General features: G+C 40.3%; 1 protein-coding gene across 2 annotated transcripts in view; it reads left to right on the forward strand.

Moving 5' to 3' along the window:
- LOC126095040 (tRNA-uridine aminocarboxypropyltransferase 2) overlaps window positions 1–20,019 on the forward strand; it is a 53,587-nt gene extending 33,568 nt beyond the window's left edge. For both annotated transcript variants that reach the window (XM_049909711.1, XM_049909710.1), the window contains exon 4: window positions 18,179–20,019. In XM_049909711.1, coding sequence (XP_049765668.1) covers window positions 18,179–18,481 — 303 coding nt within the window. In that variant the 3' untranslated portion in view covers window positions 18,482–20,019. The remainder of the gene's footprint in view (window positions 1–18,178) is intronic.
- Window positions 20,020–26,497: the final 6,478 nt, after the last annotated feature.

Consider the following 26,497-nt stretch of genomic DNA (forward strand, 5'->3'; position numbering starts at 1 on the left):
TTGACCGATTGATTTAAAATTTTGGCACAACATTTTTTTAGGAATACGCCTCTGGTTTTATATACTTGTTTTTAACACATTTGCGAAACGTGTTGCAGATAGTGTTAGTAGTGAAAAAATAATAGAACAAGTCATGCCTGACGCGGCACTTTTTCACGCATCTCGATGTTTACCACATCATATCTCCTGAAGTATATGTCGTAAAGAGACATAAATTTGCCGGTGCATTTACTGATATATGTGGATACTGTATGAGAAATATGTTGCGATTAGAGTTAATAGTAACGAAATAATACATTAAAATGTCATGCCTACTGTGGCAGATTTACTGTATGTACTGAGAAAATGTAGTAAGCGACAACCTTTTTTCCTTTCATTATTTTGTGGGGGGTGTCAGCGAGAAAAATTTTCGTAAAGGTTTGAAATTGTATGTAACGTTTGTTGCTAGTCACTAAGTGCTCTCATTCTCAAATAGTGGATGCATAAATCTGGGTATTTTCCCACGGTGGCATCTCATTGTTTGACGTCATATCTCCTCAAGAATGTGTGTCATTTCTTTTTCTTTGTTTTCATCTAGGAACCTTCCTGGTCGTACGGAGAACAAATCACCAAAATTTCATCGCAATCAGGTTGAATGGTTTGGGAACGCACAGAGGGCAGACATACATACATTCATTTTTATATATAGAGATTGACAGTTACGTTATACTATATGACCTGTTTAAGTATATTTAAATTTTATAATTAATACACTCCTGGAAATTGAAATAAGAACACCGTGAATTCATTGTCCCAGGAAGGGGAAACTTTATTGACACATTCCTGGGGTCCGATACATCACATGTTCACAGTGACAGAACCACAGACACATAGACACAGGCAACAGAGCATGCACAATGTCGGCACTAGTACAGTGTATATCCACCTTTCGCAGCAATGCAGGCTGCTATTCTCCCATGGAGACGATCGTAGAGATGCTGGATGTAGTCCTGTGGAACGGCTTGCCATGCCATTTCCACCTGGCGCCTCAGTTGGACCAGCGTTCGTGCTGGACGTGCAGACCGCGTGAGACGACGCTTCATCCAGTCCCAAACATGCTCAATGGGGGACAGATCCGGAGATCTTGCTGGCCAGGGTAGTTGACTTACACCTTCTAGAGCATGTTGGGTGGCACGGGATACATGCGGACGTGCATTGTCCTGTTGGAACAGCAAGTTCCCTTGCCGGTCTAGGAATGGTAGAACGATGGGTTCGATGACGGTTTGGATGTACCGTGCACTATTCAGTGTCCCCTCGACGATCACCAGTGGTGTACGGCCAGTGTAGGAGATCGCTCCCCACACCATGATGCCGGGTGTTGGCCCTGTGTGCCTCGGTCGTATGCAGTCCTGATTGTGGCGCTCACCTGCACGGTGCCAAACACGCATACGACCATCATTGGCACCAAGGCAGAGGCGACTCTCATCGCTGAAGACGACACGTCTCCATTCGTCCCTCCATTCACGCCTGTCGCGACACCACTGGAGGCGGGCTGCACGATGTTGGGGCGTGAGCGGAAGACGGCCTAACGGTGTGCGGGACCGTAGCCCAGCTTCGTGGAGACGGTTGCGAATGGTCCTCGCCGATACCCCAGGAGCAACAGTGTCCCTAATTTGCTGGGAAGTGGCGGTGCGGTCCCCTACGGCACTGCGTAGGATCCTACGGTCTTGGTGTGCATCCGTGCGTCGCTGCGGTCCGGTCCCAGGTCGACGGGCACGTGCACCTTCCGCCGACCACTGGCGACAACATCGATGTACTGTGGAGACCTCACGCCCCACGTGTTGAGCAATTCGGCGGTACGTCCACCCGGCCTCCCGCATGCCCACTATATGCCCTCGCTCAAAGTCCGTCAACTGCACATACGGTTCACGTCCACACTGTTGCGGCATGCTACCAGTGTTAAAGACTGCGATGGAGCTCCGTATGCCACGGCAAACTGGCTGACACTGACGGCGGCGGTGCACAAATGCTGCGCAGCTAGCGCCATTCGACGGCCAACACCGCGGTTCCTGGTGTGTCCGCTGTGCTGTGCGTGTGATCATTGCTTGTACAGCCCTCTCGCAGTGTCCGGAGCAAGTATGGTGGGTCTGACACACCGGTGTCAATGTGTTCTTTTTTCCATTTCCAGGAGTGTAGTTTAACATTGCGGGAAATGGAAAAAAACAAAGATGATGAGACTTACCAAACAAAAGCGCTGGCAGGTCGATAGACACACAAACATACACACAAAATTCAGGCTTTCGCAACAAACCGTTGCTTCATCAGGAAAGAGGGAAGGAGAGGGAAAGACGAAAGGATGTGGGATTTAAGGGAGAGGGTAAGGAGTCATTCCAGTCCCGGGAGCGGAAAGACTTACCTTAGGGGGAAAAAAGGACAGGTATACACACACACACACACACACACACACACACACACACACATCCGCACATACACAGACACAAGCAGACATTTGTAAAGGCAAAGAGTTTGGGCAGAGATGTCAGTCGAGGTGGAAGTAAAGAGGCAAAGATGTTGTTGAAAGACAGGTGAGGTATGAGTGGCGGCAACTTGAAATTAGTGGAGGTTGAGGCCTGGCGGATAACGAGAAGAGAGGATATACTGAAGGGCAAGTTCCCATCTCCAGAGTTATTCCCACTAACACCAACCTGTCAGAAGCCCGGTCTCCTGATTTGACTCTTCTTGATTTTTTTTTTTTTTTCTGTGGGGAGCAATCAAACATAAAGTGTATACTCCAATACCAACTACGCCAGACAATACGAAGCAACATATCATCAAAGCATGCTCTGATATCTCACGTGACACCCTCGCAGGCGTTCACAAATCATTCGAATGGCGACTACAAGTGTGCATTGCAGCAGAGGGGAAGCATTTTGAGCAGGTTTCAGTAAAGTTTTGTATTGTGCACAGTATATATTTTGTATCTTTCTGTGTATTTGCTTCATATTGTGATCAATAGTAAATATTTTCAAATAAAAAACAAATACGTACAAAATAATTGTTTGTATTTCTGTTACTTAAAATGTATTAACATGTTGTAGTATTTTAATACTGTAAGTTGTCTACTATTTTGGTATCACAGTTGTCAAATAACTGAATAATATTTGCGCAACATTATCAGTTAAGTTTTGCACAAAATATCGCAGTATGTATTACTATTGTCGGGTAAGTGGATGTGTTTGTGTAAGGATGGACTCGCGATGTTTACCATGTACTCTACACAACAGGAAAGGTCGCATTGGACAATGCCGCTTCGAAGAACGAACACGATACGAGAACGTATTTGTGTCTCAAAAACTATTAACCTAAATATTATGATATACACATATTTGAAACCATCTTTTTAAGCCCATCATGTTATGCCAAAATTTAATATTGGGTTTCATTAAAAAAAAACCCCATAAATGGCCTACTCTGTAATAAAAAATAGCACAAACATGAAATGTGATGTATTCAAGTAACCCCTGTTCCTGCAATTCACTATCCAAATGACACCTTTGTATCTATTATGGTTGGGGAGATACAAGAGGTGTTATGATCTAGCTGCCTCACCCTGTATAGTCACTTTTATTAACCGGCTTAGGGTCTCTACCCTCATCTGATACTTGAAAAATGTATGGATTTCTCTGTGGTTTGAATGCTTGCAGAATACTTTATGAAATGTTCTTGATTACAGTTGCACGGCCCACTGCACATAACTCAAGCTATTTAAAATAAAGTCAAAGTTCATACAGGGAGGGGCAAAAAAAAAAAAAAAAAAAAAAAATTAAGGATTTCCGTAATAGTCTTTTACGCCTGTAATAGAACATTTTCAGATACATCACCCTCTCCTATACTTTAATTAACAGCTTTACGATAAAAATAAAAAATGTTAAATATTTGAATAATAGTTGTGACTGGCTGAAATAAAAGTTCCTCTTTCATTGAACGCATTTATTGAACTCATAGGCTACAATCGTTTATAACAGCTATCACCCTCATTGCTACCAAGCAAGCTCGTGTGGGTAACATCTGTAACAGTGAAGCTACAACATATTGTAAGTGTGAAGCTAATTGCTGTCTGATTCTACATGGACTGTGTAGATGGCAACGTCACAGTCTGTACAGCTTATGGCACATGACTTCTTCCCCTCCCCTCTTCTGGCAGTTCATGCTACAGTATTGTGTTGCTCTCAAATACTCTTCCTAAACTTGTTCTTCAACCTTTGGTTAGAAGATAGATTTATTTTAGCCAACAATTCCCATACTGACTCGTCAATTAGGCAAGGATTCCCAATACTCATACCAGAGTCTTGCAGGCGGGCTGTTCCATTAGTCAACATGACGCACAGGAATCAGTTCATACTCTTGTGTTATTTTGGATATACATTGTCTTTTCAAGAGACAGACATAGAGTTACGTAAGAAATCTGTGCTATAATCTGAAGATTGGTTTAGGTTTCAAACTGGTAACAGAAAGTTAAATAAATAAATAAATAAATGGATGAGACTGGGGTTTGTAGCATAGTTTTTATCATAGTTACATTTCTCTGCAGTCAGCAGTTCTTGAGCATTATAGGTAAGATAAAATCTGGAAAATACCTTGCATTTAAAATTCTTCATTGTTATAAGCTTTATCACCGTATGTTTTATTAAAGTGGGTACATTCTTGATACCATTGGGTATATGTTTTATGTGCCAAGTTTAAGCGACTGCTGAAAAAAATACCAGTTTGTCCTGCATCTCAGAAGTGTGCCATCAGTTGTGCTCTTTTTCTTTTATTCGTGTATTTTTAACATATTTAAAACTAAAATATATAGTCCCTCCAAGTGACTGTACATGAAAATTAACTTCTGAATATTCAGAAAGACATGCCCGTGAATAATATTACCTACATATGGAACACTCACAATTTTTGTATTTCCAGGCTTCATTGCAGTCAGTTGTCACTTATGATCTAGCAAATATTTTTATTCAGTCTGCAACTACAAATAAACATTATTTACAGCATTTTCTTAGCTATCCTATAATTAAAGATCTGCTCAGCTGCAGATATCTGCTGTTCCAAGTAATTACAAGTAAAAAGATGGAAATGTTCTCTTGCAGATCTGCAGATATTGGCAGTATTTAATTACTTTGCTTTTGAGATTTCAAGGACAATACTGATATAATTTTTGTTTGTATACATTATGATATCAGTGTACAGCAGATGTTCTCAAACATATTTAGATCTGTGCCCCTGCCCTCTCTTTGACATGATGGGAAGACACCACACTGTCATTGCCAGTTTTATTTATTTATTTGTACAATATTTGTTACATTCGTGTCTTTACAAGTCTGTCTTTCTGGATCCAAACTTTTAATGAACGTAATTTCACTTCCTGCTTTCATTAAAGTGACAAATTCTCTGCATGAAATTCCCTTAAGCTGATACATTGCCACACCTGCACTAGCTACTGTGCCCTGGCACTGCAGCTCAGTTGAGATGAGGGGCTGTTCCGGTTGGAGAGTATCAGAGTTGAAAGCAGGCAGAATGAGGCTTTGGCGAGCTTTGTGTAATGCGGGTAGGGATGCTTGTATGTGGCACACAGTAGTGGTTATTAAAATGTTACCTCCATTTTGATACGTACCATCCATTCACCCATTCAGCCTGGCCATCATGGATCGTATGTCAGCAATGATGAGTCCCATGTTCACTATGCTGAAGGTCTTACTAAGGCTTTTACAGACAGTAATTACCCTCCAGGCATAGTTCACAAACAGATTTCTCATGTCGTATCCACACATGCCTCAAATTGTCACAATGATCCCATGAACCAGCTGGAAAGGATCACTCAGTATCACCCCAGGCTGGAACAGCTTAACCACATTTTTTGCCTGGGGTGCGAATACTTGCTATCATGCCTGGAAATGAGAAATATCCTACTCACAATCCTTCCCACCTCTCCTGAAGAGCTCTGCCCACTCAAGGTACACAATACCCTGGTCCATTGTTATGCCACACCCACTCCCAATCTTTTGCCACCTGGGCCATGTTCCTATGGAAGATTCAGATGCAAGACCTGTCCTGTGCACCCACCTAGCACAACCTGTTCAAGCCCCATCAAATGCCAATCCTATCTTTTTTTTGTGGACATGACCGTCAACCAGTTGTCCACTTGAATCAATGGCTGCCAAGAAACTGTGGCCAAGAGCAGTGTTGGCCACCCAGTGGTGGTAAACACTGTTGAGCTTAACATGCTGGACTTAACCCTTTAACTGCTCTAGACATGCTAACGCGCGTGCCTTTGTAACTGTCCCTGTGTGGTCTGATTGTGTTTACGCGTGCCAGCAGTCCTACCTGGTACTCCAAATGTGTCTACGCATAAGTAGAAGGACTGGTGGCATGCGTAAACACGTTCAGAGCACACAGGGACAGGTACGAAGGCGCGCTTTAACACGTCCAGAGCAGTTAAAGGGCTGCTTCACAACCTGTGCCATCTGAATTCTACTAGTTTCACTCAACTACATAAGTGGGAAATACCCTTGCAACACATTCCGCGACCCACTGTACCCTTAACATCAATATTTGCTAGCCTCCATCTTACACATGCTTCCACCCCTCCCCCCCCCCCTCCCCCACTTTACTAATTCCGCTCTCATATTCTCCTCTCACCTCCTTTTCCCACTGCACACCTCCTTGACATTGTGTGCCACACACAACTCTCCCTTCCTGTACCAGACCAAACTCACCAGGGCCGTGTTTCTTTGCTGTACACTTGCCGCCTTTTCTTCCCAGCCATTAGCCTGTTCCTCCCAACATTCCTCCCCCCACCTCCTTCCTCCTCTCACCCATGCCATCCAATACAATCTATCCCCTCCCCTCACAATATGTCTCTCCTGGTAGTTCAGGGAGGACATCATCCAAAAGCTTTGCAATGTTTGCTGTTTTGATTGTGAGTCAACCAACTGCTCAACACGTAAATTATACAATGAGCACCTGTAGCCTTGTCCCTTATCATAATAGTATGAAATTGGTGACAGTTTAATTACACTTCTGTACTAGTTCAAGGTGGCGACATCAAGATGGTGGTTTATTTTGGACACAACAGCATTTTGTAAATACTTCTCCGATGAATGGCAGTAGTAAGCTTACCTAAAAATTGAGTGCTATTTATACACCTATCTACCACTCGGTGTCTTAAGTTGTAGCATTAATCCTAGATGCAAGACACTGATTACAAAAGGCCCCATTATGCCATGTTACGGCACCTCACAGGTAGCAGCAAAAAAATTATAGTCCCTTTTAACTTCAGCTCGGTATCGTTACATTTTTCTTCTTCCTGTAGAAGCCATTTTAATCTGCCTCTTGAAAGTTGGGTAAGAACATACATGGCAAAGCTTTCATTACGTTGACCACACTTACTGTGTGGGAAAGACCTTGAAGTGGATGGTCAGCTGCCGCTCTGTCTTTATTTTAGGATCCAGACAGATCCTTGTTTGCTTTCAGTTTGGAAGCAGGGGACATTGAACTTGCATTGACAGTCTGACCCTCCTGGGGGCAGTTATTAAACAGTCTCTCCTGCACCTACAGGTATTTTTTTCATCTTGAGAAGCCTTTGATATTACTCTGAGGCATACCATTCTCAGATAGCTCCATGGACGGGGTTTCTGGGAAATCTGAACCTTTATTCCTAAGGTCCCTCCCTTTTCCCACATTATTTTCAATAAAGATTTGACAGTATCTTGGGCCGTAATTTCTAACAAGGGTGTGATATCCCTTAAGGCACTGTTTCAACTTTGTGGCAGCATATGCAATTGCTATTACAGTATTACATTCACTGTTAGTGACAATGTGCATGCTCCCTATTCGTGGTTGACATCTCAGTTTTTAGCTCATCTTCTGTCATTGCAAGTAGCTGGTGCCAGCTACATCTGACAATTAGTAGGTTGGAGGAATTGGCAGATAAAATAGGTTTTAGATATTTGACTCTGAAATCTGTGTGTCCTTTTTAACTGTCCACACACTTTTTTTTAAATTTGCCTGAATTGAGAATGAAGGACAGCATTTAAAATTATAATAGGTGAGGCTTAAGGACTTTACTTTTGATTTAAAACTTATTTGGCTGACAATTGGAACTGGTGAATCTGTGTAACACCTTCAGAGCTGATGGATCCAGCAGGAACCCACTAACAAAATCATGTCCACAAAGAGTTGGAACTATGTAGTATTAACCACTCCTCGGCAATATGGAGAAAATTCTTCACCAAGTATGCATTAAACTGATGTATCAGAGCAACAACAAAATTACATACTTGCTGAGGACCTCCAAAGAAGCTGTCAATGCATTACACACCTTGGAATTTAGTGGGGTAACTGTCAGTGCAAAGTAACATACATCAGAAAGATTGGATGAGCTATCAGGATACAAAAGAGCACGAGAGTCACACATATGGGTAGGACAACGATATCATAAATCTTCAGTGGCAGAACACCAAAATGAATGTGTTGAATTAAAGATTTGAGGAAACAAACTTTCTAGCTAGGCAGCCACTCACTTTCAAAAGGAAGATACAAGAGCCTATCATAGTGATCAAGCAGCCCACCAATATGGACTGCAATAATGACTTGGCTTTCAGCAATAGTTAGCGTACAAACATAGTGCACTTGCAAGGCACATTATGTGCAGCCAAAAACACTTCTGCAGAAGATACACAACGTACTGTTCCATCCTTGTAGTGACCAACACTGCAGGAACAGCACCACATCAGAAAATTGGCTCTTTTATGATTCATCCACATGGGCCCAAAAGTTCTACCTTTAGTTATGAATAATGAAGCACAACAGTTTCCTTCTTCTCCATTCCATACATGATGACAAATTTGATTCATGCTCCTATTCAGGGATTAAGGTTCAGTAATGTAGTTGATCTATTGTGGTTAAAGTTGAGTTGATTCAATAGTACTACATAGCCAGTGACGGCCACATGCAATAGTGGCTGAAGTGTTGGTAGATCATTTTCCAGCTCAACACAGTCTACAATGCAGCAAAAGTTATGTAAATCATTTCCTGCTGTGAATAGGTTATTAAGAGAGTTTTTACTTGTTATGACTGCAACTTTTTCCATCCTTCTTCGTCTTAAATTGTGGTTTATTAGTAGCTAAACTAAAGTAAGAAAATTATGCTGGCTTTTTTTTTTTTATTTTTGTTGCCTATGACTGACAACATTTGCTTTGAAGACAGAGATATGCTTTTGTGATTCAACATTTCTGTTTTTGCTCCCCCAACTGAATTTATAATTGTTTTGGTCGCAAAATGTTTTACAAATGTGCGGAAACCTCTTGCTGGTTCCCAGTAGCACAGAGGGTGATTCAAAAGGTTGTGCACAAATTGAAGGAGCTGATAGAAGAATCAAAATAGATCCACTTTGGAATAGGTTGGTCTTGGAAGTAATCCTGAACCAGAGCAAGCTTTGGAATGTCAGAACCAACAAGGCCAATCAGTTTTCGTATGCCTCAAGTTCAACAGAGTTAAGGTACTGTTTACTCACCAAGTTGTACAATGAGAGGCAGAAAGATTGCTTGGCGCGAATCATTTAGAGTCCAACAAGAGAACATTACACGTGCCCAAGCTCAGAACTGCCAGTGCTCACAACTGTAGCAGTCTGTGGAGCGCCAGCTAGGCATGTACATCGTCAGAAGCAGTATAATAGTTAGTAATAGCAGTATAATAGTTCCCATGAACCATGGACTTTGCCGTTGGTGGGGAGGCTTGTGTGTCTCAGCGATACAGATAGCCGTACCGTAGGTACAACCACAACGGAGGGGTATCTGTTGAGAGGCCAGACAAGCGTGTGGTTCCTGAAGAGGGGCAGCAGCCTTTTCAGTAGTTGCAAGGGCAACAGTCTGGATGATTGACTGATCTGGCCTTGTAACAATAACCAAAACGGCCTTGCTGTGCTGGTACTGCGAACGGCTGAAAGCAAGGGGAAACTACGGCCGTAATTTTTCCTGAGGGCATGCAGCTTTACTGTATGATTAAATGATGATGGCGTCCTCTTGGGTAAAATATTCCGGAGGTAAAATAGTCCCCCATTCGGATCTCTGGGCGGGGACTACTCAAGAGGATGTCGTTATCAGGAGAAAGAAAACTGGCGTTCTACGGATCGGAGTGTGGAATGTCAGATCCCTTAATTGGGCAGGTAGGTTAGAAAATTTAAAAAGGGAAATGGATAGGTTAAAATTAGATATAGTGGGAATTAGTGAAGTTCGGTGGCAGGAGGAACAAGACTTCTGGTCAGGTGACTACAGGGTTATAAACACAAAGTCGAATAAAGGTAATGCAGGAGTAGGTTTAATAATGAATAGGAAAATAGGAATGCGGGTAAGCTACTACAAACAGCATAGTGAACGCATTATTGTGGCCAAGATAGATACGAAGCCCACACCTACTACAGTAGTACAAGTTTATATGCCAACTAGCTCTGCAGACGACGAAGAAATTGAAGAAATGTATGATGAAATAAAAGAAATTATTCAGATAGTGAAGGGAGACGAAAATTTAATAGTCATGGGTGACTGGAATTCGAGTGTAGGAAAAGGGAGAGAAGGAAACGTAGTAGGTGAATATGGATTGGGGGTAAGAAATGAAAGAGGAAGCCGCCTGGTAGAATTTTGCACAGAGCACAACTTAATCATAGCTAACACTTGGTTTAAGAATCATGGTAGAAGGTTGTATACATGGAAGAACCCTGGAGATACTAAAAGGTATCAGATAGATTATATAATGTAAGACAGAGATTTAGGAACCAGGTTTTAAATTGTAAGACATTTCCAGGGGCAGATGTGGACTCTGACCACAATCTGTTGGTTATGACTTGTAGATTAAAACTGAAGAAACTGCAAAAAGGTGGGAATTTTAAGGAGATGGGACCTGGATACAGAGTTTCAGGGAGAGCATAAGGGAATAATTGACAGGAATGGGGGAAAGAAATACAGTAGAAGAAGAATGGGTAGCTTTGAGGGATGAAGTAGTGAAGGCAGCAGAGGATCAAGTAGGTAAAAAGACGAGGGCTAGTAGAAATCCTTGGGTAACAGAAGAAATATTGATTTTAATTAATGAAAGGAGAAAATATAAAAATGCAGTAAATGAAGCAGGCAAAAAGGAATACAAACGTCTCAAAAATGAGATCAACAGGAAGTGCAAAATGGCTAATCAGGGATGGCTAGAGGACAAATGTAAGGATGTAGAGGCTTATCTCACTAGGGGTAAAATAGATACCGCCTACAGGAAAATTAAAGAGACCTTTGGAGATAAGAGAACCACTTGTATGAACATCAAGAGCTCAGATGGAAACCCAGTTCTAAGCAAAGAAGGGAAAGCAGAAAGCTGGAAGGAGTATATAGAGGGTCTATATAAGGGCGATGTACTTGAGGACAATATTATGGAAATGAAAGAGGATGTGGACGAAGATGAAATGGGAGATACGATACTGCGTGAAGAGTTTGACAGAGCACTGAGAGGCCTGAGCCGAAACAAGGCCCCCGGAGTAGACAACATTCCATTGGAACTACTGACGGCCTTGGGAGAGCCAGTCCTGACAAAACTCTACCGTCTGGTGAGCAAAATGCATGAAACAGGCGAAATACCCTCAGACTTCAAGAACAACATAATAATTCCAATCCCAAAGAAAGCAGGTGTTGACAGATGTGAAAATTACCGAACAATCAGTTTAATAAGCCACAGCTGCAAAATACTAACAAGTATTCTTTACAGACGAATGGAAAAACTAGTAGAAGCCGACCTCGGGGAAGATCAGTTTGGATTCCGTAGAAATACTGGAACACGTGAGGCAATACTGACTTCACGACTTATCTTAGAAGAAAGATTAAGGAAAGGCAAACCTACGTTTCTAGCATTTGTAGACTTAGAGAAAGCTTTTGACAATGTTGACTGGAATATTCTCTTTCAAATTCTAAAGGTGGCAGGGGTAAAATACAGGGAGCGAAAGGCTATTTACAATTTGTACAGAAACCAAATGGCAGTTATAAGAGTTGAGGGACATGAAAGGGAAGCAGTGGTTCGGAAGGGAGTAAGACAGGGTTGTAGCCTCTCCCCGATGTTATTCAGTCTCTATATTGAGCAAGCAGTAAAGGAAACAAAAGAAAAATTCGGAGTAGGTATTAAAATCCATGGAGAAGAAATAAAAACTTTGAGGTTCGCCAATGACATTGTAATTCTGTCAGAGACAGCAAAGGACTTGGAAGAGCAGTTGAACGGAATGGATGGTGTCTTGAAGGGAGGATATAAGATGAACATCAACAAAAGCAAAACAAGGATAATGGAATGTAGTCGAATTAAGTCGGGTGATGTTGTGGGTATTAGATTAGGAAATGAGACACTTAAAGTAGTAAAGGAGTTTTGCTATTAGGGGAGCAAAATAACTGATGATGGTTAAAGTAGAGAGGATATAAAATGTAGACTGGCAATGGTAAGGAAAGTGTTTCTGAAGAAGAGAAATTTGTTAACATCGAGTATAGATTTAAGTGTCAAGAAGTCATTTCCGAAAGTATTTGTATGGAGTGTAGCCATGTATGGAAGTGAAACATGGACGGTAAATAGTTTGGACAAGAAGAGAATAGAAGCTTTCGAAATGTGGTGCTACAGAAGAATGCTGAAGATTAGATGGGTAGATCACATAACTAATGAGGAAGTATTGAATAGGATTGGGGAGAAGAGAAGTTTGTGGCACAACTTGACCAGAAGAAGGGATCGGCTGGTAGGACATGTTCTGAGGCATCAAGGAATCTCCAATTTAGTATTGGAGGGCAGCGTGGAGGGTAAAAATCGTAGGGCTGAGACCAAGAGATGAATACACTAAGCAGATTCAGAAGGATGTAGGTTGCAGTAGGTACTGGGAGATGAAGAAGCTTGCACAGGATAGAGTAGCATGGAGAGCTGCATCAAACCAGTCTCAGGACTGAAGATCACAACAACAACAACAACACAGTAGATGTTGAGATTCATTGCAGTTTAACTCATCGTATTATTTCTTTTTAAAATGATATTTGAGCACATAGAAATGGTTGAAACGGAAGAACTCCACGTCGGTAGAATTTCTACGACGATGAGTGTTTCACATCTGTTTCAATGGCCTAGTGGATAGGCTGATGATTTGCAAATGTAAAGGACGAGTGTTCGAATCTAGCTGGAGTCAGTTGTCATTTTTTTAAATTTAGACTTGAGCAGGTAATATTTTAAACCTTAATTTGCTACAAATTGTGCAGTTGTAGACTTTTCTAGGTTCCACATTGTGTCAAAAGATTCCATTTTACAGTAGTCTAACCTTTAAATAAACAGACAAATGGTCATAGTAAAAAGTATTGAAAATCGATATATTTATTTGTCATTACTTCGACCGCCACCTGGTCTCTCTATCGTTTTCAGCTAAGAGAAACATATTTGTTGAGTGGCGTATTTTTCTAAGTCCTTATACGTGGTCTACATGAGCGAACTGGTGTGCCTTCCAGTCTCTGTTGTTTGCAGTTTAATATTCGTTCTTCAATTACAGTAGGCCTATTCGACCGTTACGCTAAAAAGAAGGTAGTGTGTCCACTTACTGTGGTGGTAGCTGCAATATGTGTTGGATTGAGTCTCACCACAGCCTTTGTTTTTTTTATCTTTTCACAAATGTTTCATGCTTTATTTACTTTTGTATTAAATTGTATATTCTGTTTTTCACTTTTTTCTCTATTCTCTTCAATAAATAATTAATTATGGTTTTTGAATTTGATGTCTAGAAGTAATCTTCCATGGAAGGTAATATTTATCTGATGTCCCACAACAATAAAAATAATCATCCTTGCCTTGGATACATTCTAAAGTTCCTGTACCGATGTGAGACATCCAACATTTCACACTTACGCGTCCACTTGTAGCATGTGTGGCCACGAAATGCATGTTGTATTATTGCCCATCTGTGCAGTAAACAAGAGCAGGACCTCTGCTTGTAGATTCAATTGTGCACTAGTCGGAATAGATGACTTCCCTCCACTCGACATCTTCCCACGAACTCAGGTGTCATTGTGTCCACAGCTTGTTTGTTAGACAATGGTTCTTCGATAGGAGTATGACGGGACCTGATTCCATGGCTCTTTAATCTTCTGAGAGCATTTGTCGACGAGCCTGGGAAATCTGAAGTTCTTACTGGATGTGTGACAAGGAGCATTCTGGGGCTGCCCTGACCAATTATTCATTTTAACTTTGTATAGAGACTTGGGGTCTTCTAGGTGTTGGACATTTCACTACCTCACCATTACCTATAAATCATCTAATCTACATCCTTGCAGTAGAAGCATCAATGCCATAACAACGTCGGGCCTCAGATGCGCTAACTCCATTTTCAAAGAGAGCAACTATTCGCTTGCGAACATTCACATCAGCCATTTTTAAGCAGGCTTCTGATGTATGCCAATCAGCTGATGTGTTTCTCTTAGCTGAAAACAATAGAGATACTGGGTGACGGTCGAAGTATTTACACATAAATAGATCCATTTTCAATATTTTTACTATGAACATTTGTGTCTGTTTCAAGATTAGACTGTTATAAAATGGAATCTTTTGAAAGAATGTGGAACCTAGAAAAGCTTACAACTGCACAGTTTGTGGTGAATTAAGGTTTAAAATATTATCTGCACAAGTAAAAACAAAACATGAAAATTGACTCCAGTTAGGTTAAAATGCTTATCCTTTATGTTTGGAAACTGTCAGCCTATCCACTCAGCCATTGATACAAATGTGAAACACTTGTAATCATAGTAAATATACCAACGTGGAGTTCTTATACTTCAACCGTTTCTATGTGCTCGAATAATGATTTTCAAAAGAAATCATAATATGAGTTAAATTGCAATGAATCTAGACATATACTGTATCCTAACTATTCTAATGATTCTATTTGATGATGGTAAACACCAAGCTGAAGCTCCACAGACCACTAGAGTTGTGAACACTGGCACTTCTGAAATTGGGCATGCACAATGTTCTGTTCTTTGGCTCTAAACTACTTGGGTTGGTGTTCAAAATGGTGACCACCACATTAAATATACACGAAACATTTGTGCATAGAAAATTCTGGTGCACCCGTCCAAGTACACCAGGCATTGCCTTAACTGCACCAGAGGCTGTAAGTTCCTGGCAATAAGTATTGCTTTATCTGGAACTGGTGTAACATATCCAAGCCTTCTCATATGGCAAACAAAAAAAGGAAAGATTAAGCTGTGACAGGTCAGGGGAGCGAAGTGGCCATGCAACTGTGCCTCCCGAGCTGATCCAATGTCTGAGAAATGTGCAGGTCCTCAATATAGTTGCATAGACATCCGACAACACATTATGAGTGATACATCCTCTGACAGTTGATGACCTTATGGTGCATAGGCATTGACTGTCACTGACAGCTTTCACTGGCTCAGACTAATGTCTAAGACCATAAGGTTCCATCCCAAAGTTGTTTATTTCAATTCCTCTATAGTGACCATGATGAGTGACCATTATTGCAGATAGTGAGGTTAGCTATGATATGTGGATATCTGCAATTTATCATCCATGATATGGTTGCAGTGATGTTCCAGAAGGTATTGTAATTATGTTATGGCTGCAGCTTACTTGTTAAATAATCTCTTTATTTCATAACAAGTACAATGGTGGAGACAGTGCTGGAGAGGTGGCCAACACCCTCCATGACAGAGGCTGGCCTCAGCCGACGAATCATACTGGTGTCAGCAGCAAGCCTGTCTTATGGGCAGATGATGGTGTGTTCAGTCAGGCAGTGGTGGTGGCTGATAGAATGGTGTGGTCAGCACAGTAGCAGAGTTGCTGATGCAGGATGGTGGGTGACTGTTGGCAGTGGACAGCAAAGGCAGTCACGGCAGCTGGCCAGTTTACATCTATCGGTGAGAAAAACACGGGCAGTGAAGTCAAATCGTGACCCCTGACATGGAAGATGCCAGATGTGTGTGCTCTTACATGGTGATGAACTGCAACTGTGTTTGCATGCTCAGTTGGTGACAGCTAGGCAGCTATATAACCCAGGCTTGAACTACAGACCATCAGGAAGATGACCAGTAGCAGGTGAGAATCACACAGCGGGTGACCTATCTGCAGACAAGTCCCATGTCAGCAGCATCCAGACTCGGCACTGGCTGTAGCGTGCTGCTAGTGAAGACACTGCATATTGCCTGTCTGAATTAGGCAGTATATATTATATGCAATCCTGGCTAGCTAGTGTTCGTGGAACAACAGCACTCTAGGCTTCTTAAGTTATAACAGGTTGGAGATGCTGAGTGTAACTGTTGGGCAGTGATGACATATTTTGTCCCAGATTTTCCATCGTGTCAATGCCTCAAGGAGCCTTGTTGGTGCCATAATGTGTCATAACATCTTCTTTAAGAAGTCCCAGACAGCTATTTTGGCAATGTCAGCCTACAAAATGCATGTTCTTGTGCCAGGACAGGTAGTTATTGAGGTGTCTGGTGATGCCCGCCTTATGAAGTCGTTTTGCTCGATTTGTCTTAAGAGCCATTTGCTTTTCTGGTTGGAACCATGACGCGACAACTCATTATCAGTTCCTTAATTTTATGCAACTTTTTGAATTGTCCTGTATAATGAATGTTTTCATTGTACTGGCACTGCATTGGGAACCATTAACACCCATGAAAATTTCATTAACAGCTTTTTTCTAGAAATACATTTGATATTCCATTTACCACAATGTTAGTATCATGTAGAAACAAAACAAATGTGGCGTATAGAAATGTTAAGGTTGAAATGTCATTACTGTACGCAAGGGTCATAAGATGGGAGCTTATGAGACACTTTATGTAATTAGTTCATATTTGCATGAAGACTTAATAATGAAGTATAGGACACCATAATATTGTATATTACTGAAAAGGGAACAGTGATTTACACTCAGATGCATTTGCTTAACAGAGTGCACCTGTAATGTTTAATGGGTTAAATACATTCTCTCTGTGTGTAAATAACCTAGGCATCAGAACAATTTAGAAATCCAAATTGTTAATGTTGCTTACCTCTTTGTTAATTTTTGTCGTGCATTGTAGTGTGAGATATTTTGGGCCTATTTGAAGATGTTGGCTTTCATCAGATAAAGAGCATAGCTTATCTGAGCAGAGTTCTACTTGATAATCTCAGAGATGCAACTCTTGTGCCAAATGCTATTTGATTGGCATTTATAAACTACGAGGCCAAAATCTTTTTCTGAATATGTTGCTACATTAGGATTTTTCTCGTTTTAATTGTTGGAGTTGGGCTTCTTTCTCTGCAGTTTTTGTCTGCTGCAACTACATTAATAACCATATTATTTTATTGTAAATATTGATTTGACCTTATGCATATATCATATTACATTATGAATCTACCACTAATGATACCTCGGACAGAAATTGGAAAGAAGATAATACAAACTGTGACCGTGCCTTACAAATACAAGGCTTACATTACAAAGCAGTGAATATAAATAAAAGTGAATTTCTTTTTTTTAATTCCTGTCAGTGGGGGAAAAAAATTCACATTGTCAGTGTCCACAGCAACACCATTCACATTGAGTTTGCTGGCACTGTGGTCTGACTTGGCCTGCTCTGTATTATTACACATATTTGATGATGCCAAGCTTACTTCGTTTACGTCTTATGATAATGCCTCTCTGACTTTGTCAGGATACTATAAGGCTTCTTCTGTTTCATTCAGATCTGAAGGTGACCATTATGGACTGAATGAAATTGACTGTTTGTGATGCTTGACTGGAATCAAATAAAGGAGTTCTGTACTCTCTGAATCACAGTATTTATTTCTTACAGTGTTGTGATTTGTGAAAATAAATGTTGTGTGTGAGATATATATAAAAAAAAGGAGAATATATTGGTTGAGACGGGGGAAAAATTATTCAAGTGCGTTGAATGTTGGAGTATAGAAAACTTATGTTTACAGAGGAGCACTTAAACCATGCGATTCTTCTGACCTGCTCTCTGTAAGAAAAAATAGAGGAAAAGGAAGCAGTATTATGAATGTAGTTTGCATAAAACTTGCTTTTTATGGCATGTTCACCACATGTTATTTAAGTGCAGAATGCTTGACAGTATTTTATTCGTCTCTGTTTGTTTAACAGGTGAAATTGGTTCATGGATTAATTAGTGAGTATGTAATCAGGAGCCAACCAACAGATGGATGTCTGTCTACACTCGAAGCTGCTGCCCAAGCACTGTCACACTTAGAGGACCGTGCAGATGTGACAGATATATTATTACGACCAATGCATGCACTGTGCAACTTTCAGTTAGATTATGGTGCGGTTACACACAGCAGCACGGAAGCAAGAGTACGCAATGGAACATATCCACGGCAGATAGGCAAACGTCTCAGTCGACTTTTGGCAGCTAATTCTGAAATTGATGACACCAGCTGTACCTGACAGCTAGAAGGTGGTTAGGTATTTAGGGAGAAATTACTTGCTTTTTTGCTTGGCCATTCATCATTTCTCCTCTAATGTGAAGGCTAATGAAGTCCATAGCAGACAAGAAAAGAGTGGTCTGCAAATTAGGTGCAGTGCGGTGCTCCAGATCTTGAGACAGATAAAGGTGATGGGAAAAGTAACACCGAGAATGTTATTGTATTATTAATGGCTGATCTGCTATTTGAACTCACTTTATTCCTCCAAATAACACCAAACAAATGTTCCTGTGGTATATGAATCCTCAGTCTGTTGCAATTTGCTCTGTCACCGGGAGTCTTGATCCATTCCCATTAAGATAAATATCTGGAAGCTCTTCCTTGATGATCATATGCTCTAACCTGAGCGTTTGTCTCTGTGTATACTGGGGCATTATGATATTTGTTCTGTTTATGATAACATAAAGTTTTCCCATTCACATCTTGGTCAGTAGTGAATTTTCACATATATTTCCAGACAAATGAAGCCTACTTAAAGATCTCCCAAAGCAGGTTTGTGTTACTGTTACCAGTTCACCCAGTCAGAGAATATACTGTCATAAGATGGAACAATATGACATGATATTGAGAGTAAAATAGATAGTTATGCAACAGATTAAGCATTTCTCTTTGGGATACTGCCCTGCCCTTTGTTGTAGTCATTTCAGTTTATGTAGCAGATGTTCTTGCATGCATAATTAAAGTGGCTGGCAAGAGAGAGAATATACAATTTGATTTTGGCTTTTTAAGTTTTGCCATATTGCTTGTGGACAGACAGCATATTATATGAAACAGTGTAACTACTGTACGCTCATTTAAGTAGTGTTTTGAAACAATTTTAATTGTGAACTCTGTTACTTGTAGCTTCATAGTTGCTGCAATATAATTAATTTTCATTTTGATTTCGTAAAAAATATACATTTTGTTTAACATAGTGTAAAACACTAGTTTGGATGGTATCTCATGTGCAATATGTTTGCTACCTTAAATCATGTATTGTGTACTGTGCCTTTTCTGGTGTCTTTTCAGAATTAGTTTAAACACTCAGAAAATTGTGGACTGACTTTGTGATTCTATTTTTGCCATAGTTGGTATTTACAATAATATAACTAAATATGTTTACAGTTAACATTGAGCCAGACTGAGATAATGACACTGTTTGTGCTTGTGAAGATGTATTTTAAACACTATATTGGAAATACAAGATTGTAATGTATTTGGTAATAGCATTTTTATGAAATGCTCTTTGTTTTTAGTGCCACTTGGATCAAAAGAAATGCATTTTATGTATTTTGCAGCTATGCTTGGAAAGGTTAATTTTGTTGTAAAATCATACATCCTTTAAGGATGCTGTTTATGTCAGAAGCTTTAGCTGAAGTACTAACTGGTTGTGCTTTAGTATGTTACACACCAGGAATATGCTAAAAGAAGATCCTGCAAAATCAGTCATGCAATAATTTTTACAGTGTTTTCATCAGAAACTAACTGATAATTTTGCTAAATAAATATTGTGATACTTTATATTTTTGTTTATGTTGTGTGAATCATTTGATCCCAGCACAAGAATTTGTTAAAGTGGCAGTTAAAAAGTGTTTAACTATGGACAATCAAGAACAGCAAATGTGTAAATGAGTCTAATTTTGCAAGATTCTGTTTTCCCATGTAAGGCAATAGAAACAGTTGTAAAGAGTCACCCAATAGAACTTCCCACATTTTAAAGTAGAGTATAACAAAAAGTATTGCAAACTTGTTTACTAAAGAAATTTAAAAGGTATTGAAACAGCTTGGAAACTAAGTACCATGTTTTGAGTTGAAATACCCTGTGCTAATTGTAGCATCTTAACATAAATACTCACTGATTTTGGATATGTATATGTAGAAATATATTTTAGCCATGAGCCAGAAATTGGCATGGGCCTCGTATCATGAGTACAGGTTACACTTGTTTATTTCTTATTTATAGGAAACACATAACAAAGAAGACATAAAAGTGTTTACTAAAGGATTTTCGGTAAGGGCCATAATGGAAAGACTTATGACATCTAAATTTACCTTTATATTTTCTATCAAAAATTGTCCCATAGCGAAATTGTTAATCTGTATACAGATATTACTGTCAACAATACAATATTATGAAGAGACCATTTAATGCAAATAACCATGGACAACCATGTAGGAATTTCCATATTCTAGCACAGCTAAAACAGGAGAGAGAGATTACATGAACTCGCTATGCGGCACAGAGAGGAAAAAAATTAGATGAGTGTCGAAAATAGTTGAAATTGGGCAGTGATGAAAACTGAATCTGTATCTCCACTTGTGGCCTATTAGTTACTGTCTTTGGACATTGATAGATACAGTTCATTCATATCAGTGTTCTGGGCAGAGCAGATACTACATAGTATGTGGCAGTAACTCAATTCACCTGAGATGGTATGGGAAGCTATTAATGTTATAGTGCAGATTAGGGTATTAGAGCTGAGGCAAGAGTTAAATATAAAGAAAAGAAAACCAAAGTGGGATATGTAAATGGATTTAACGCAGGAGTAAAATGGGAACAGCAAACACACTTATAGAAGAACACCTGAAGTGGAAAATACTGTCTGCAGTGGCAGCTTGCAAATATCATGATGTTATAACCACAATCAAGTCCAAATCTGAAAGCAGGGCTGTCAACGTAGAGTAACATTTAGCACTGAAAGCACGTGTACGAGGTGCATTAAAGTTCTAAGGCCTCCAATTTTTTTTCTAATTAACTACTCACCCAAAATCGATGAAACTGGCGCTACTTCTCGACGTAATCGCCCTGCAGACGTACACATTTTTCACAACGTTGACGCCATGATTCCATGGCAGCGGCGAAGGCTTCTTTAGGAGTCTGTTTTGACCACTGGAAAATCGCTGAGGCAATAGCAGCACGGCTGGTGAATGTGCGGCCATGGAGAGTGTCTTTCATTGTTGGAAAAAGCCTAAAGTAACTAGGAGCCAGGTCAGGTGAGTAGAGAGAATGAGGAATCGCTTCAAAGTTGTTATCACGAAGAAACTGTTGCGTAACGATAGCTCAATGTGCGAGTGCGTTGTCTTGGTGATACAGCACACACGCAGCCCTTCCCGGACGTTTTTGTTGCAGTGCAGGAAGGAATTTGTTCTTCAAAACATTTTCGTAGGATGCGCCGGTTACCGTAGTGCCCTTTGGAATGCAATGGGTAAGGATTACGCCCTCGCTGTCCCAGAACATGGACACCACCATTTTTTCAGCTCTGGCGGTTACCCGAAATTTTTTTGGTGGCGGTGAATCTGTGTGCTTCCATTGAGCTGACTGGCGCTTTGTTTCTGGATTGAAAAATGGCATCCACGTCTCATCCATTGTCACAACCGACGAAAAGAAAGTCCCATTCATGCTGTTGTTGCGCGTCAACATTGCTTGGCAACATGCCACACGGGCAGCCATGTGGTCGTCCGTCAGCATTCGTGGCACCCACCTGGATGACACTTTTCGCATTTTCAGGTCGTCATGCAGGAAGTTGTGCACAGAACCCAAAGAAATGCCAACTCTGGAGGCGATCTGTTCAACAGTCATTCAGCGATCCCCCAAAACAATTCTCTCTACTTTCTCGATCATGTCGTCAGACCGGCTTGTGCGAGCCTGAGGTTGTTTCGGTTTGTTGTCACACGATGTTCTGCCTTCATTAAACTGTCGCACCCACGAACGCACTTTCGACACATCCATAACTCCATCACCACGTCTCCTTCAACTTTCGATGAATTTTAATTGGTTTCACACCACGCAAATTCAGAGAACGAATGATTGCACGCTGTTCAAGTAAGGAAAACGTCGCCATTTTAAGTATTTAAAACAGTTCTCATTCTCGCCTCTGGCGGTAAAATTCCATCTGCCGTACGGTGCTGCCATGTCTGGGACGTATTGACAATGAACGCGGCCTCATTTTAAAACAGTGCGCATGTTTCTATCTCTTTCCAGTCCGGAGAAAAAAAAATCGGATGCCTTAGAACTTGAATGCATCTCGTATTACAGAGAAAACAGAACTGCCTCCTGGACAGAGTACTGCTGTTTTTACAAAACATAGTATACTCCAGAATATGCTGTTCGAGAACCACCTAGAAACGACAAATACTAATAACAATATTTGTAGGTGGTCGGACTTTACTTAGTGGCCCACAGCAGGCCAGTCAGTGTCACTAGCTGCTACTCCACAGTGCATATAGTGCAGCTTGTGGCATTGTTCTTCCTTTGGGAGAAAGAGTGACCTGCTGTTCCTAAAGTTCCTAAGGCAGCATCCTTCATCAAAATCTTGTCAGTAGTCCTCTGTATGGCAGTGCTCGAGGTTACTCGCAGTCGGGTCGTGTTGTTACATATTGTTAACAACTGTGATGAGCATCTAAGGTAGCCTCTCCCATTAAAGCTTTGCTATCACTGAACCAGCCTTTTGTTTTCATAGACCTGCTCTTCAGTACCATAATAGGGTTCCATAAGGAAAACATGAGTTTTTACGTACATCTTCCAAAATTACATAGAAAATTACACGGAATAGCAGTGAATAATTTTGTACAAAGACAGGAAAGAATCTGTTTCTGTTAAGACTATAAATTACATGTTTTATCATTGCAACAATGTATTTCATTAATATGCATGTATTACTTTATTAACGTAAAGGAAAATTATCCTATCATTTACAGGTGAACAGAGCAATTAGTTTTATTGAATGAAAGGCCTAGATTCAATTAATAAAATTTTGTAAAAGTAAAATTTTACTTTTGTATATTGTCGTAATTACAGTTCTGTTAACTAACACCAATTAGCATGTTTGATTCTGACTGAAAAATCATTGTGTCATATTTCTGTTAGGATAATGAACAATTTATGACTTAAAAAAACATAAAAATAGCTGTCTCTCTCCGACTTGAAATATCAGAACTTTAATCGTTAATTATTCCATAGTTACAATAGCAGTTTTATTCCTACCATGCTCATGTAGTTTGTATTGTGTGTAAATCATGATGATACATTAGTTTTTAATCCGTCAGATTTCCTTCATTCTATAACCTGGTGAGGCCCAACATAAACAATGTCAAAGCATCAGTTTAAATTGGTGTAAATTGCTAATATATATGCCCTCGTTAGGAGAATGGAGATGAGACTGGAATAGGATCCCAAAAGAGGTTGTGGTATTACAGTTTCAGTGTGTAATGCATTGGCAAGCAGAATAAGTGGTAGCACAATTGCTTGTTCTATATGGTGGTACAAGGTGGGAAGGAAATTAAGTTAATTGTAAGTAAACAATGAATTTAAATCTATGAAATATGGCACAAAGATGGAGGTTTGAATTTTTGCTGTAAGAAAAATGGGGATATTATACTGTCTCAATTATTAGATCTGCCAGGGGCACAATCAATATTTTAAGTAGATAGGAAATTAATTGCATCACAGACTGTAGTATTCTATTGTTACTAAATTCTTTTTCTCAAAATTATTTTGATTAGTTAGTTCCAGTACCAGTGAATTCATGATTATATAGAACAACAACTAACAAGTACAATAATTTATTTAATGTAACTTAATACAGATACCTTCCGATCATCAGCCAATAAGAAGAACAGTGACAAAATGGGGCTTGAAAGTGATCCGTACATTAATTTTAAAATTTCATATAGTCAGTGAGCAGAATAAAAACATGACAGAGTTTTTGAATTTCCTGTGTACCTAGCACTTCGGGAATCTTACATGACTGTTAACAGATATGTGATATATTACAACATCCCTAGTGATAACAGACTCTGTTTATTATGTAAAGTCAGTTTTCGTTACATCCAAATGAGTGCTGCGTATGGATGTAAACTTTTTCTTTTTTTTTTCGTAACGACGGTGAACAGCATGCTTGTTTTTACATAATAATGTTCAAAGCGTTTATACATCTATTGTCTGATTTACGGACAGTACTTAACACGACGACATCACTGTCATTTTGCTACTCAAGAGATTGAAATTTCTATTTCACCCTGCATTAGTTTCTTATTTTACCCCACCACTTGGTCTATTTTTTGGGGAAGCCAAGCTAAAACTGTGAAAAGAGCCTTCAGCTTCACGAGACATTTAATCAGTTTACACAAAATAGCTTCATTACATGCATTTGCACAGTAAAGTTGAATATCAATGAGTGAAAGTTTCTTTTGGCTAATGTATGCTATTTATTTGCGTAAAGGTTTTTTGACACAGTGATTTACATGTTCTATAAGTTTGAGAAGCTTTTATAGAAAATAAGTTTGTCTACGGTTTACATTGTGTTCGTTTTTTGTTCTATAGCTCTTCACAGGAGAAATATTAATCGAGATATGGTTGTTTTACATAATTTTAGTAAAATATTTTTGGTTTTGTAGTTTGTTTTTATCAACTTGGACGTTTACAAAAATGATTTTTAGGTAATTTCTTGGTTTAAAAATGTGATGGCTTCGAAATTGGATGACCTCTATGGTCGTGGATGGAATAGCATTTTGTTGCATTAGGAAAGGCTGTATGGGGTAATATATCTTACGACCCTCGGTATGATAGAAACTACAGCATCTGACCCAAGGCGTGAACAATTACCTACGATGGGTGCACTCCCCTCTGTGGGGGAGCCCCCCAGTTGGAAGGACTGTGCCATCGGAGATGCGGGCAATCGTAGGGGATTTTATCACAATGAGCTAATTGTCGTCTTCAAAGTCAACGTTCACTAAAGGTAAACAGAATTCCTTGTGGCTTCACATACTGAAGACGGTAAATCAGTTTTATTCAGAAAGGTGTTGATGTTGCCGGCCCTGGGAAATCCTGCTCTCATTTACACATTGGATCTTTGCTTTTGGAGACTGCTTCTGATTCTCAAGTACAACTGCTTGCAACTTCGCTCCCCCACAGCTATTCTGTTAATGTCGAGGCCCATCAAACGCTGAATTCTTCATATGTTACTTACATTAGGCTGCTTGATGATCTAACTGAGGCAGAAATCCAAACTCACCTGTCTGATCAGGGAGCCATTGCAATCCATTGGGTGAGAAAAAAGGTAGGTGCATCCTTAGCGCCCACACAGACTTTTTCCTCACATTTGATAGAGTAGTCCTTCCCTCCAAGGTCAAAGCTAGCTATGAAGTTATCACAGACAGGCCATTCATTCTGGACTCAGTGTGATGCTACCAGTATTGTCATTACAACCACACACAAATGCCCTGTTGACACCTGGCCAAATGTGTAACCTGTGGTAGGGATGGTCACAAGGGCGATTGTCCACCTCCTCCTCCACTCTGTATCAATTGCAGTGGCTAACATGCAGCCTCCTCCCGAGTGTGTCCCATGTATCTAGGGAGCGGGTCGTCCAGGAGATTGGGGTGAAGGAAAGGAGGTCCTACACTGTTGTTGGCTAGTCAGAAACACTACATTCTGCCATCCAGCACTTACAGTAATGTTCTTATATATCTCACTCCACGAAGGACATGGCCATGCAGGTGCGTGACCTCAAATTCAGTACCACAGTTGTAAAATTGCCCAGTGTCACAGCAGCATCCCTGTCTCCTCCTCCAGTAGTGCAACAAGCCACCAAACTTTCACTTCACAGAGTGAAGTCACCTGCTGCATAACTGGCAGGCTGGAAAGAACGGAAGGAATATTCCCTTGAAGATTTCCTACGTCCCTCCAGCCAACAAATAACTAAGTCCTCTGCTGCCAACTGGAAAGGCTCCAAGAAATAAAATAAAGGTGAACGGTCTTCTCCTTCACCAACTCTGAGATCTTCTTCAATGGTGTCGCGACATTATACACTCACCCGGCTAACCTCCATGTTACTGGTGTGCACCGCCAACCGTTTCTCTGCTCTGGACTCTGCAGACTGACTGGTAGATTGCCGATGCCTCTGTAGGTCTCATGGAGCAGGATCCTCCTGTCTCTGCACCCTGTAGCAGAGTCTTTGGAGGTTGGCACTTAACAGCTGCCGAGGCGACACCCCCTCAT

This window comes from Schistocerca cancellata, chromosome 8 (genome assembly GCF_023864275.1).
Source record: "Schistocerca cancellata isolate TAMUIC-IGC-003103 chromosome 8, iqSchCanc2.1, whole genome shotgun sequence".
NCBI classification, from domain to species: domain Eukaryota; kingdom Metazoa; phylum Arthropoda; class Insecta; order Orthoptera; family Acrididae; genus Schistocerca; species Schistocerca cancellata.